We start from the raw sequence: 15,959 nt of genomic DNA, 5'->3' as shown, positions 1-15,959 counted from the left end.
CACAGGTAATCGGGATACAAGTTTAATGAGAGGGCGCGGGATATAAGCGAGAGTTTTGATCACTTTGTAACTAAGTTAAAATTGTAGGTGAAGGGGTGTGCTTATGCAAATTCCGAGAGACTAAGTTTGTGGGGGATTGACAGTTAAGGTGGGTGGGGGAGTCACGTCATCATCTCCCCGCCCATTCATCCCATTTCACTCTAAACTGAGCTCTGCAGCTAATGCCGTCTTCTGAAGCAACTTCGTTAGACTGCCACCAAATACTCACAGAAAAATCCACAAGTTAATACACACGCTCTCTCTAGAGTTTCTCCACACTGAATCCTCCAGGCACTACTTACAAAAGGTTACATTGACAATCGTGTTACGTTATTTTTAAAATCTTTCCTTTTCTTAGCACAAGCACAGCTGAGAAGCTTGATGCATGTGCTCCATAACGTGTTAAAAATAATGCATTTAATCACACTTTGCATTACAAGCAAAGGGAGCTTTTGTCAATGCATGATTTCCTGGTACACCGATTACACTGATCAGCATCCCGATTCATTTTACCCTCGCACCACCTTAGTTTGAGAAGAAGTATGAAAAAATATGAGGTTAACACAGAAAAACAGATCACCAATTCAAGCTTTATAAATAATCGATTCGCCATCAATAATTGTTTTGGTAAAGCCATCCTCCTTCCATTTTATAATTTTTCCGCCACTAGCCATGATTAAATGAGCGGTAAAAAGTAAGAGCAAAGCGAGGGTGACTTATTTAGGCAGGCATATATATGACAGCAACACTCATGACAATGTCAATCATGATGCGTTATTATTAAAATATTTCCTTTTCTTTTCATTACTTCTTTAACACACTACTTCTCCGCTGGTAGCGGGTATTTTGATATATATATATATATATCATATAATATATGAATGACCTCCAAAGATCGCTGAGACATTTGATATCATGAGCGAGTCTGCAAAACTGTGGTCTCCTGCCCAGCAAAAGTCGAGCAGCCAGCAGCGCGTGCATAGCTGTGCCGGCCTTTGAGGCGCTGACTGCGCTTCTGCCTTAAGTCAAAGTGAGCACTTTTAATTTTTTTCATCCTCCCCCTGCGCTATAGCCCAGACAAGTGCAAACACGGGAGCCCTTTTCTACACCACGGCAAAATAATATTAAGGCAATTCACACTTTCTTTTGCACGTGCCATCACAGCCGATTAATGGCAGGGGCGCCTCACCAGTCTACACAAGACCCACGCGACTGTCCCCAAAAGCCGATCATAGCGTCAGCGAACACATCTCTCTATACTATATAAAAGAAAAGGCAACTTTCCTTTCTTTACACCTTTTTCCTTTGATCCCAAACCAAAGCCTTTCTCGCTTAACACTGCAGAGGACACAAAACTAATTTTCTTTAAATGCCGGTAAGGCACATTACCAGAGGCACAAATTTGAACGTTCACATAGAAGATGTAATTTCTATACCACAGCCGTCGTGTAGCGCCTTTCAAAAGGGATCTACTACCGAGAGATGATCCTTATACATTTTAGCTGCTGTTAGTTACTTACCTGTTGTGTTACACAGTCTTTAAAATGTAGTTTACCCGCAGCCACTCCAGTAGTGCTCAATGTACCTGTACTTCTTAAAGCGTTAATGTTTTACTGTTTAATAACTTATAGACTATATTTTATTATTTCTCACTTGCACTCAGTGACCAAAGCTATACACACACATATATAAAAGCTATACACACAAGTATATGTATGTGTATATATATGTATGTATGTGTATATATATATATATATATATATATATATATATATATATATATATATATATACATACACACACACACATACGTACGATACATACATACATACATACATACATACATACATACATACATACATACATACATACATACATACATACATACATACATACATACATATATATATAATTTGTGTGTGTGTATATATGATGTATAGTATATATATATATATATATATATATATATATATATATATGTATATATATATATATATATATATGTGTATATATATATATATATATATATATATATATATATATGTATATATATATATATATATATATACATATATATGTATATATGTATATATGTATATATATATATATATATATATATATATATATATATATATATATATGACAGCAACAATCCAAGCTGTGAGAAAACAGTAAAAAGGAGGCGTGTCAGGCGTCATGGTACATTTTCTGATGCAGCTAGGCGAAAATAACTTTGGGGCGCTGCCAAATACACAAAACAATTACTTTGACAATCATGTTACATTATTTTAAAATGTTTCCTTTTCTTTTTCATAACTTCTTTAACACACTACTTCTCCGCTGCCAAGCGCGGGTATATATATATATATATAGATATATATATATATAGATTTAACACTTTGAGAAAGCATACTGCTGAATTAAAAAAAAAAATAAAAATTTCACTGACATCACATGATCCTGACTGAAAATCCAATTACACAACCCAACTTAGTACTTTATGAAATTAAACAATTTTTATTCTGCAGACAGGACTTTGTGTTTAAGCTGGCATGAAAAAAGCTTTACGACACAAGTGAAAATGGCTTAAAAAAAAAAATCACAAAACTTTAAAATACTGAATAATTATCATTGTCATACCATCATCCAACCCCACCCTAATGCCACATTCAATAAGTAGAAAATATTTTTTTATTGGCAACTTCATTGTTTAATCTGTTTTCTAACTACAGTTTTACCTATTTTGCAAGACTATGAAAGGACAAAATCGGTTAATTAATAAAAGGGGAGGAGAAGATAGAGGAGAGACAGGACATAGGCATATACACAAAACAAAATCTATATGAAATATGTATATTTTTATAGGTTTACAAGCAAGCCTTTTATGTTTTACAGATTGTGGCATAAAGGCTTGGTGGTTTTCAAAACAAATATACTGATATTCTCAAGTATTAACAAAACACATGTTAAGGAATATCTGTACAAAAGTTATAAAATTGTAATTTGGGGGGACTTTAACTGTCCCTTTAATGACAGTAACCAAAAACCCCTATAATTCAAATATGTTTCAGATTTTTTTTAATTCAGAATCTTTTGTTGGTTTGTAAGGATGAACTGCTTGTGTAAGGTCTTGTCACGATCTCTCTACTGGGTTTAGTTCCAGAATTTGGATAAGTCAGTATAAAACCTAAACTTTACATTTTTTTCAGCTGTTCAGAAGTTGACTTGCTTTTGTTTTTGGGTCACTGTCACCGTTTATGACTACATATAGGTTCATCTTAAGCTTATGGGTAGATCACTGGATATTCTCCTTAAAGGATTTCTGGCACCCTACAGAATTCATGATTTCTTCATTTATGGCAAGTCATGTGGTTCCTGTGGCAGAATCTGGACAACTACACCATAACCATTACCACCACCATTTTTGACTGATAGTATGAAGTTTTACTGGGCATGCTGTGCGTGATTTATGACAGACATAAAGGGCCTTATATTATTCAAAATATTCCACTTTTTTTTTTATCTTTCCTGATAAAGTATTTCTGGAAAATTAAAAACGAACATGTATGTTCATCGTTAGCTGTGTTTTTGCCTTGGTTCTCTCCAAGTTAAGATAATTTTTACCCACTATCCTTCTCACTTTAAAGTAATGAAATCTGACCTTTGCTGAGGCAAAAGAGGCCAAACGTTCTTTGTGTCCATTGTGACTTTCTGGAAGATTTAATGCTGAACCCTTAGAGAAATTTAGGTAGACTGGCCACACTTGGGAAGATATAGTACTGTTAGAAGTGTTTTCAATTTGGAGATGATGGCTAACATTGTGGTTTGGAGAAATTAATTTTCACACATTGTCACTACATAACTTTGTTCACTCACGCAATACGTAAAAAGTGTCATTTGTTCACTCTGGTACTCATCACCTAATATTTCATTTGGGTGAAGTCCTGCACACATTTCAACATTAAATATTTGCAGAAATAAAGAACCATCAAAACAAGAGGGTAAATAGTTTCCATTGCACTATAATTTAAATTTCTCGATTACTGTCTATTTTAAGTGGGACCTTACATTACAACAACAATTTCAAAAAGATTAGATAAATGAAAAAATCTGATTTTACTGTGTATTTTGTTTATATATCACATGAAGAAAAATGGTAATCTCGAGTTACACTTTTGCTCACTTTACACAAAAATCAAAGTGGTGTCTTGAACAGAAACCAAAGCTTCTTTCTTGAAGGTAAACACCAAAAAGTCACAGGAAGTTACATCATTCAGCATGGCCATGTGCATACACGTGGTACAAGTTTAGTATAGAGTGCTTTCCACATACTGCAGCATGTATTGTGTATGCATGACTGGTTCATTTAATGGTGCTGGCAACACACAGAAGATGAGTTGGTTCTTCTCATAACAGAGTTGAAAAAAACAACAGCAGGGCATTACAATTTTCTCACTGCTAAAATCCTTGCACAACTATGGTCTGGGTGGTGAATGTGTAATTATGCTTCTTTAACAACTGGGAAACTGGCCTTATTTTGGGGTTACCCATATTAGGAAGTGCCACCACTGATCCTGTTCCATTTACTTGTTGTTGGAACATCTGAGGAAGGAGAATTATTCCTTATAATGTGTGAAGTGACTATTGTGATAGTCTATGTCTGTCCATCTGTTGCTGAAATGTGGCATACTTATTCTTCAATGAAGTTTAATGACAAAATTTAATGGAGATATCTTGAACAGATCATGCTGTACATAGCTTTAAAATTTTAAAAATTCTTATTGAAAAGTACTGGACAATTTGCAAGCTTGTCTATCTGAAAACAGAGGAAGGTTCAGTGGAATTTCAACTATGAACTAGTTTACTGTTTCAACATTCACCTCAACAGCAGTTACACCAACTTGTATGTTTTTTATACTTTCCTCTTTTTCACCGTTCCAGACTGGCTGGGATCGGAGGTACTAGTTGCTGTCACTGGCTGCTTGCGCGTGCATCAGCAAGTTTACACACAAAGAAACCTATACATCAGCAATTTGATGCTACTTTATAAAGTCTTCCCAGCAGCTTCAGCTCACACAGAAGAGGTATAAAAGCTGTACAAAGAGCAAATAAACATTCACTTAGTATTAAGCTAACACTAAACCAACCTCGCAGCTCTATTATCTGCAATTTATGAGTCAATATTTTAAAGACACCATAAGCGACCAGATGCCATGATTTCAGGCAATGCAACCAGATAAGTAACTGACAAATATCAAAATGTCCCAGTATTAATAGGCTGCCCATCTAATAAAAGATTGCTCTGCTGACACAAGCATCCATAAAATTTGTTTAGAATATACTGTATTTTGAAAACTCCAAGGGGCACAAAACCCCATTACCCCTCACCCGGTGATATACAAATACAGTAATCCCTCGCTATATTGCGCTTCGACTTTCACGGCTTCACTCTATCGCGGATTTTAAATGTAAGCATATCTAAATATATATCATGGATTTATCGCTGGTTCGCGGATTTCTGCGGACAGTGGGTCTTTTAATTTATGCTACACGCTTCCTCAGTTTGTTTGCCCAGTTGATTTCATACAAGGGGCTATTGGCGGATGGCTTAGAAGCTACCCAATCAGAGCATGTATTACATATTAACTAAAACTCCTCAATGCTATAAGATATGTTTGCCGTGCGGTGCTTGATTGTTTGCTTGTCTCTGCCTCTATCTCACCCTCTCTGACATTCTCTGCCTGCGGGGGGCTGTGAGCAGAGGTGCTGTTTGCACAGAAGCTGTTTGCCTAGTAAATACGGACGCACCTCTAAGAAAAGCCGCTTTATCCTGGTGCTTCCAAAAGCACACTTATTGATTTTTTGATTGTTTGCTTTAATCTCACTCTCTCTCTCTCTGTCGTTCTCTGCGCTTGACGGAGGAGATGTGAGCAGAGGGGCTGTTTGCTTAGAAGATACTGACGCTCCTCTAAAAAATGCCGCGGCAAACTTAAAAGCACACGTATTGATTTTTTGATTGTTTCCTTTTCTTTGCGAGCGTTCTCTCTCTCTGAAATTCTCTGCTCCTGAAGAGAAGAAGTTTGCATTCTTTTAATTGTGAGAAAGAACTGTCATCTCTGTCTTGTCATGGAGCAAAGTTTAAACTTTTGACTAAAGGGTGTTATTTCATGTCTAGAGGGCTCTAATAATGTTAACAGTGTGGGAGAGTTTATAAGGGCTTAAAATATATAAAAATAACTATACAAACATATGGTTTCTACTTGGCGGATTTTCATCTATCGCGGGGGGTTCTGGAACGCAACCCCCGCGATCGAGGAGGGATTACTGTAATAACACAGTGAAAAATGTGACAGTAAAGCTTCATAAAAAGCTTGGGTTGAATTTAAAGAGAATCTCAAACACAACATAGAAGCAAACAAAACAGACGGCACTGCCATTTATTTGTTTACACTTCAAGCACCATGTGGGCTCCTATGCATTCATTTGTGAAAGTTCTTTTCTTTCTGGGCGCTGATCCCTATTTGATGACGATGACATAAAGCAGCCATTAAACAAATGGGGATGGGTTTTCTGTAGGTGTATACATGCTACAAAAGTGTATTAGTTTGGGAGTCTGATGGTAAATTAAACAAAGATCAGATTTTTAGAGTGCCACATCAACCTGATATTCATAATGGTCACTCATTGTAATAAAGTTTGCCTTTCACTTCTGTTCCCAAAAATCTGTCATAACTGAACAGCTCTGCAAGTCCTATTTCATGAAAATTACTATGGCCAGACATGCTCAAGCACAGAGTGAATTACAAAAGGGTTTAATTTATTAATTTAGGTTATTTTAATTGCCACTTGCACATTGTCACTGTGTGTGAATATAGGGTGTGTGAGTGTTTATGTGCACGTGTAACAAAGAGTGGTCCATGTGATGGCCTTGAGTCCTGCCCAGCCCTGTTTTCAACCTTTTATCCAGTCCTGGTGAAATAGCCTCTGCCTCATTCAGCCATGAAATTAATTGAGCAAGTTTATTTTTAATGCTTGGTATGAACAAGTTTGGGTGTCGTTCTCAGTATTTTGATTACTAAGCTATAGGCTGCAGACACATCTGTCCTAGGAACTGCAATAATTCTTTAAACATGTAGACATTATAAAGCATTTTAGTGTTATTCCCTTGGTCCCTAGTTATCTTTGTTGAAAGAATTTGGTTTCAAAGATTTATGTTGGAGGAAGCATTGCGATAATTTGAATCCCAATGTACTGCGATACTTACACCATCCAGATTCTTTAAAGGTTATATTACATTTAATCGGGTAAAAAATTCCCAGAAACATATTTCCAAAACAAACAATTTCAACTAACATATATGTATATGTAACTATCCTCTAATATAAAATAACTACTGGTTCTAAGTGCAACAAAATTCTCTAGACCCAAGTCAGTGTAAACAGAAAGGGCAATCTGACAGAAACAAAACACCATCACTGGTCTTGAGCGTCCATGATAAAGAGACACAATAAACTAAACAAGACCATTTAGAAATAATAACCTGCATTGCAAGTCTCAGGTAAGTCTCATTTACTTCCTGCGTACTCCGAGAAGATAGTCCAGGCTTTATTTAACAGTTAAATAAACAAAATTACTTTTAAAATATTCAATTCTACTAAATACTATCACCAAGGCAAGTTGTACACTTCATAGTCATTGGTTAGCAATGAATTTTATACTCTTTATCACATATTATTTTTCTGATTTACTGAACTGATTTAATAGACTACAGTAGTAGTGGGTATTTTGCATTTGTCTTCATCTGCCCATCTCTCTTTCTTTGTCCTGCCTTGTGCATTTTAAACAACTAAAACACTTTACTAAATGTAGCTGCAGAATTACTAGGTCATATTTTCTTAAGCAACAATCACTACAAGATTTCACTGCATTTACAACTCTGCCATTATGGTTAAATGTCTTATTAAATACTTTCTGTAGATCTATGCAGTACCATAGTAAAGAAGGCCGATTTTAAATTCTTAAAAGCAAACAAAAAAAAATACATAAAATGCACGTTTTTGGTTCCCAACACAGGTGGGTCTAAAAAACAAACTGGGTGAATTACAAAACCATTTAAAAGGTACATAATACTTTCATTAATACAACTATATGGAAAAAAAAATTTTATGGGGCTGGGGAAAAATACAGATGCTGCTTTACACATATAGATAGCTCTAAATAAATGCCAGATTTATAAATTCTCCTGAATAACCCACTTCCATAAATTGAATATTGAGATATTTGTTATAAATTGAAAGTCTTTTAAAATTTTCAACACAATACATACTGTAGTTTGGTTTTAGTTGCTATAAAAACTTTTTTGCATTTCATAGGCCACATTACAACAGTGTGCTTACTTTCGTATTATCAGCTTATTTAATGAAGATCCCACTTCTATTTTGATACAAGAAGGTTTGTTATATAAAGTCATATTTAATAAAGCACAAATGTGTGCTATAAATCTCCATTAATTCTTTATAAAGCCAAAATGCAAACAGAAACTTTAGTAGACTTAAAAGTAAATGCTGGAAATGATGTAAAACTGTCAGTATTAGTGAACTTGGGGCGAAAAAACAAGTAAAAGCTCATGAATATGGCATGACTTACTCTTGTAAACTGAAGTTTAATGTTGAGAAGAACTGGGATGAATCAAATTTGTGTTTACTTTGATTCTCTACCATAAGCTTGCGCTAACGCACTGGACACAACAGCAATATCAGATATTTACATATTGTTCTATGTAAACATCAAAAATTGTCGAGTTGAAATTGTTTATCTGATTATAGCATGTTAGCAAATACTTGATTACTTAAAAAAATATGGACATATATTAAAATGTTATCTGTAATTTATGCACATTTTTTAATATCTGCTTTCATATATGCAAACCATGAGATTCTCTCAAACTAATTATCAAAATTATGGTAACATCTACTTACTTTATTAAATCCACAGTTTCCGAAAACATTGTGTAGGCAGATTTTGGCGTCTTTGGATCTGACTCCATGGCTATTCCACTCTCAATGAATGACAAAGCAGCATCAAGGTAGTTGAATGCTTTCTCAACTTTATCGGACTGTATGTAAAATAGCAATGCATATGGTTACTGCATACATTTTTGGAAAAGTATTTCATTTGTTGATACCTGTGATAGTACTCAAAATGAAAGATGTATAAAGAGTGACCAAATAAATTTCACATTAGAATAGCACTCCTCTTAAGCTTCTATTTTTGTTTATACACATACCACACAACTACTATATATAGAGGCCACATAACTTTGCTGATACTACAAAACACCCTTCAGTAACTTATTTTAAAGTCATGCAAAACTTGAAAGTATAAAGTCTTTCCTGAAGCATAGTAGCAGAGCATGAATTCAAGACATAAGCAGGTAGGTAGAGCTAAATGTAAAGTGATCCACCCGTACCTCTACAGTAACAAAATATTCAATTTGTAAATAAATAAATAAGTTAATAATATAAAATAATCTCTCATGTTATGGATAAACTTTGCAACTGGCAAGATGTAGTGGTAGGAGGGAAGACTGAAAGATGATGGAAATAAAAGCTTGAATGCACAGAATTTTTCTAACAGATCTCTATTTAAACCAGTGGAAGGAAAGATAGTGCAGTGAAAGCTAAGCAAAGGTGGGTGGAAGATTTCCAGTTCACAATAAAGACTAAAAGATTATACATACATCTTAATGGTAGATTAAAAAAGACAAGGTGTTGAAAATACTTACTATAGCATCAGCCTTGTGCTTAAGCTTCTTAGCCTCCTTCATGTGATGCTCTACAGAATACTTCCTATGTCAAAAATAAATTATTTTAAATGTTTAGTATATGAAAAAGTAAAATTTGCATATCCAATTATAATATAAATTAGGAAGAGATAATGAAACACAGCAAAAGCTTTTAAAGTTGCAACAGTGCTGAGGGTATTTCACATATAAACAAAGATGTACATGATGGAGATTAGAGGAGTAAAATGTATATGCTTTTACAGCACCTTGTATTCTTTCTCCTCAGTGCTTGTTCTTATCTGTTGCATTACAATCTGGAATTAAAAAGGATTATCATTTGAACTTTACATAATGGACTTAATAATATAGACTAATTTGCTGAGGTGGAATAATAATAAAATACCTTGTGTGTACGTATTTTTGGGGGTATTATTGTTGTCCTGATGCAATGCTAGAGAGACGTTGCAAATATAAATATTGCACCCTTTTTTTTTCATTTTATGTTTCTGTAAGAAGATTACATCAATGGCATTCCACCTAAGTGCAAAATAAGTTAACTTTGAGTGGCACTAAAACCAAAATAAGTCTCTAGTATCTTTGTATTTAACTCCCCAGTCTATCAGGTAGCTAGCAGTTCTGACTGTCTTAATAATGACAAAATTCTATAAAATAAGTGTAATGATTATCCCTACCCATTATTCCAGTTCGAGTATCTTCACTAATTTATGCAAAGAACACAACATAACCATCCAAGTAATGCACAGTGTCAGTTTTCAGATGAGACAGCTGCTACGGAGAACTTTATGTTCTAGAAGTAAACATGTACAACACTGTTTTCCAACCTTTTTTCTGTGGTGCCACGCTTTTTGTAACCCAAAAAATTCCAAGGCACACCACGATTCTACCAACTAGAAAAACATCAAATGTCATACATGTGCTAAACTGTCCAAAGGGTCTTGACTACTGGAAACACTATAAAAAAAATCAGATTGGTGCTCACTAACACATCGCTTATCGAGTACTCGTATGCCCTCTGACCCATGGCTCTACGAGAGTCGCAAACACACACCTGGATACAGATAGACACCCGACATGTCCTCTGGCTCTCAATAGCACACTCTTAAGTGCTGTGATCGTGGAGCTGCATTTATGTTGGCTTCTGCAGGAAGTCGCATCCTTTTCAGACAGGTCTCGACCACCTGAGGTGTGTGTTTCTCTCAAATCAGGACCCAGGGGCACTACACTATTTCCACAGCCCATCAGTTGAAATAAACTTGTGTAGATTATAATTATCAAGTTGCTGATAACAATGAACAATCGAGGAAGGTATTTGTGCAGGTTTAAACACAATTTTAATATATGACCCATTTAAGAGATGCTTATACTTTCATTTAAATCAGTCTTCAGCTGTGCATACAAAAGTCTACGGATGTTTCATTAAGTTTTATTTTGACATATTTGTGTTTTATACGCTATGCCAATTTGAGAATTAACACAAGACTTTTTTGTTGTTATTTGTATAGTTGCTAATAATATATTGGTCTCATTTGCTTGCTACCTTCTTTTCAACTCACCTTTTAGGAAGACATTCAAATTCAGGTTGCACTTGCTCAAATAGTATTTTGTTAAAAGTTCAGGTTTAAGGTGATTGTTTAAGTTTAAACTATGTCATTCTTTTTAAGTCCTTTGTAATTTATACATTATTTTTGTGATTCAGGGTGTATTTACTTCATGATGTAAGTACTTATTTTAGGATTAAGTATATGTATGTGTATATATATAAATATGTGTATATATATATATGTATGTGTATATATATATGTATATATATATATATATATATATGTATATATGTATATATATATATATATATATATATATATATATATATATATGTATATATATATATATATATGTATATATATATATATATATATATATATATATATATATATATTGTGAGCTGGAGGGCTGATCACCCCAAATAGAGACAGACGCCCTGGGAAAACCACAAACCCTGAAACACTGACCACCCTCACTTTGCTCCTTATCCTTGCACTATAACGCGTAATGCGGTACTCCGCCGACTTATAAGCCTTGCGCAGCGCCTGTCAGTTCGAAATTGATTGTTTGCTTTTATCTCTCTCTGCTCCTAGCGGAACTGTTATATCTGACTTGTCATGGAGCATGTTTAAGCTCATGTGTTTGCGGTGTCTGAATAAAAATCCTTCTTTTTCTCGACCTTCTGTGTCTCTGTGCAAATCTGTGACCCAAGCGTGACAATATATATATATATATATATATATATATATATATATATATATATATTTATATATATACACACACACACATACTTAAACAAGTTAAAACTGAAAAGTTGTGAGTACTTATGTATTCATTCCCTTTGCTATGAAAACCATAATTAAATGTTTAGGGTCCACCTGTGTGCTATCTAAGTGTCACATGTGTCACAGGACACCTTTAGCAATAGACTCTGCAACACCACTAAGCAAGCAGCATGAAGACCAAGGAGTACTACAAACAAGTCAGAGACCAAGTGGTGGAGAAGTATAGATTAGGGTGGGGTTAATAAAAAAAAAAAAAAATCTAAAAAACTGAATATCCCACATTTGTACCACTACATCCATTATAACAAAAGAGAGCCCTCCAAAAGTCACAGACTGTACAGGAGGGCATTAATCAGAGATGCAATAACAACACCAAAAATAACAGAAGTGGTTGCAAAGATCCACAACAGTAATACTCATAGGACCACTTTAAGCCGTTCTCTCCACAGAGAGGTGCTTTATGGAAGAGTGGCCAGAAAAAAAGCTATTGCTTAAAGAAAAAAATAACACCTTTGGAGTTTGCCCAAGGTTCTCTCATCAGATGAGACAAAATTGGAACTTTCTGGCAATCATGAAAAACAATGTGTATGATGCAAACTTAACAATTCCCATCATCCCGATAATAACATGCCTACAATGAAGCATGGTGCCGGCGCAATTATGCTGTGCAGATTCATTCCTTTGGAAGGGACAGGAAACTGGATCAAGACTGAAGGACAGATGGATGGCACTAAATACAGAGAAACTGTTGAGGAAATCCTGTTTCAGTGTGCCAGAGATTTGAGACTGGGACAAAGGTTCATCATCTAGCAGGACAATGATCCTAAACATACTGTTACAGCTACACTGGGGTGGTTTAAATGGAAACATTTAAATGTCTTGGAACGGCCTAGTCAAAGCCCGGATCTCGATCAAACTGTGAATCTGTGGCATGATTTGAAGATTGCTATAAACAATCCCTCTAAACTGAAGGAGTTAGAGCTGTCTGGCTTTGAGGAATGGGTGGAAATCCCATTGGCTAGATGTGCTAAAATAATGAAGACCAAAGAGACTTCCAGCTGTAACCACATTAAAAGGTGGCTCTACAATGTATTGACTCAGGGAATTTTTTTTTTTATTATTATTTGTCTAACAATAAAATAAAAAATGTGTACCTTCAACGTGGTATACATGTTGTGTAAATCAAATGGTACCTAACCCTGAAAAATTAATTTTAATTCCAGGTTGTAATGTAACAAAACTCAGCAAACATTAAGGTCCTGTATGTTCAATTGGAAAAGGTCAAGTAAACAACAAAACAAATTTATTACAACAGGTCAAGTCAATGACTGCTTACAGTTAGAAAGGCTATGTACAGCAACCAGTTGAAAACAACTTTAACATACATGCATATTTCCCAATGTCACACCTGATCATTTAATTCTGAGTATTTCTAATTCCCCGTGTACTGTAAAACATCTTTTGCCAAGTTCCTAGAATCACATTCAAAACTGTTTCAGGGATTTCTAGTTAAGGATAAAATGTTACCACAAACAAATCACTCACCTTTCATCAAAGTTCAACAAAGGTTTTGATGGTTTCAGCTTTCTATCTGACGAAGGATCCGATAAACAAGCATTAGTACCGCTTTTAGATGGTTTCTTTGTTGGGCAGCAATAGAGGAAAAGTAGTTAAAAAATATGTTAGCATTGCATATTTTAAAAAGAAAACAACATTATATATTTACCTGAATTTTAACAAATGCAGAATCAATAAAGCTAAATTTAGAGCTTCTGCATTCTAAATTATTTTTAGTTAATGTAGAGGATTAACTGGATTCTGATAATAAAAATTATACACAGCAACACCATATCTTTCACACTACTTCATAGAAGAGCACATAACACAGTTGCTTCCTTCAATCATTTTTAGCAGAACAGATAGGATGCTCTTTGCTTAATGTGGTGGGTTCTGGAAAGCAGATTCTTGGCCCATGCATAAATTCAGAAACTTAACCATTGTTATTAAAGTAATTTCATTTTTATAAATGTATGCACTTCTACTAGTGCTTTTTCACCAATTTTTTACTGAAAAATTGGTAAGGATAAGAAAAAAATTAGGGAAACCAGTGTTGCTTTATATTAAATAAATTGAAGTTGTGTATTTTAATACATTCTTGTTTATAATGGTACAGGAGAGTGGTGCATGTTTGTTGAAACTGCATTTAAGAACATCACTGCACTAACTGTATTAAGAATGGAGTTAAACTGACTATGTATTGTTTTTACTCTAGTGTTTTAAACTTTAAACCATCTTACCTTAACATTTTTCACATCTTCCACACCCTTTTCCTGGGTCCTCTTTCGCTTAGACGATGAATGGATGTTCATGACTTTGCTGGATTCAGAAACAAGGCTTACTTTGTTACTTTCAGCATTGTGAGACTTGTGTTCACCTTCTTTCACAGGCTCTTGAGATGAAGGTGGAGTTTCCAACTGAACAACATTCTTCTCTTTCTCTTTTGAGGATTTACTTAATCTTTTTAAAGGGACAGAAATTAACATACTATAGAATGCAAAAAGCAAGATGCTTACAGTAACACAGAAATGCATATTTATATCTGCATCAATTAACTTTTTAAGGGGATGCCAACCGTGTGTTTCTCAAAGGAAAATATTAATTTGGAGATTTGGGGGTTTTCCTGTGAACTCAGTGTATTTAAAATTCAACCAGACAGTAGCAACAATTTATGCATGACTAAAACATTGATTTCATCAAAACGTTGAGTAACATATAATTTCTTTAACAAAGATATTTTTTAGTTCTGCCAGTATTTAATAAATAAAAACCTTTGTGTTATGCAACATGGTTGTTTAAATAAACAAAAATAAAAATAGTGAAATTTACAGTAAAGAATGGATTTTGTAACTTTCCAGATTTGAAAATAAACAATAATTTCAAAAAGATACACTGACATTAAAACTCTTAAATTGAAATTAGCACCTTAAAACTGGGATACTATTTAAAATTTAATCTACTGTTTATAGGAGTAATAAACAGTAACTAAGAGGGATACTTACTTGATTTTGGTCGAGTCCTTTACTGATTTTTGTTTGACTTGTTTCTCCAGCTTTGGCTTCTTTTTTTCAATACATTCTTTGTTCTCTTCCCCCTAAAAACAAATTATATAAAGAAGAAACTAAGTAAACCTAACACTCCTAACACTTAAGCTTTAAATTTTATTTTGAGCAGTTTAAACAATTTATCAGTTGTTTAAAATGTGAATAACAACATTACTAACAGTTAATAGCAGAATAATCTAAATACATTATTATACCATGAACTGAACAATATTTTATTAGCAGAACTTGATACTTTAAGAGAAAATATATATATTTCACTTATCAGAATTTTACAAAGTTCATAGTTAATACTAGATTATTTTTCATTGTCAATTATGCTTTAAACTAGTTAGTTGCAGCATATCAAAGGTTTCTACCTATAATAAAAACTGGTGTTCAAAGGGAACATTTCTCTTAAAATTAAACGGAGCAAACCTTAAAATTATGTCACAGTACGATACTGTAATGTGCCAGCTAACCTCCAAGCCATGCCAAGTCTGGACCATCTCTTTAACATGCTCTAAAGAACATAACTGAATGGAACCTACTGTATTTTATTTAACAAGCTTGTATCTCAGCAGTTGAACCTATTGCCTCCTTGTCTGTCATTGTTTGTAAAAAGGAAAGCTTTTAGTGAGTGATCAATTTAAAACACAACTGTTACAAGACAGCCCTTTTCACAAAAAG

The 15,959-nt window shown here is 34.3% G+C and overlaps 1 protein-coding gene across 3 annotated transcripts in view; it reads right to left on the bottom strand.

The window, feature by feature from the left end:
- Positions 1-15,959, bottom strand: part of LOC120527421 (AF4/FMR2 family member 1-like) — a 206,910-nt gene that overhangs the window by 31,031 nt on the left and 159,920 nt on the right. For all 3 annotated transcript variants that reach the window (XM_039750819.1, XM_039750820.1, XM_039750821.1), the window contains 5 exons: positions 15,231-15,322; positions 14,469-14,688; positions 13,717-13,811; positions 9,824-9,887; positions 9,018-9,154 (listed from right to left, as the gene is read on the bottom strand). In XM_039750819.1, the coding sequence (XP_039606753.1) occupies positions 9,018-9,154; positions 9,824-9,887; positions 13,717-13,811; positions 14,469-14,688; positions 15,231-15,322 (608 nt within the window). The remainder of the gene's footprint in view (positions 1-9,017; positions 9,155-9,823; positions 9,888-13,716; positions 13,812-14,468; positions 14,689-15,230; positions 15,323-15,959) is intronic.

The sequence above is a fragment of the Polypterus senegalus genome, chromosome 4 (genome assembly GCF_016835505.1).
Source record: "Polypterus senegalus isolate Bchr_013 chromosome 4, ASM1683550v1, whole genome shotgun sequence".
In the NCBI taxonomy this organism is placed as follows: domain Eukaryota; kingdom Metazoa; phylum Chordata; class Cladistia; order Polypteriformes; family Polypteridae; genus Polypterus; species Polypterus senegalus.
The sequence above is the reverse complement of the archived record's forward strand: the minus strand, read 5'-3'. Positions and strand labels throughout refer to the sequence as shown.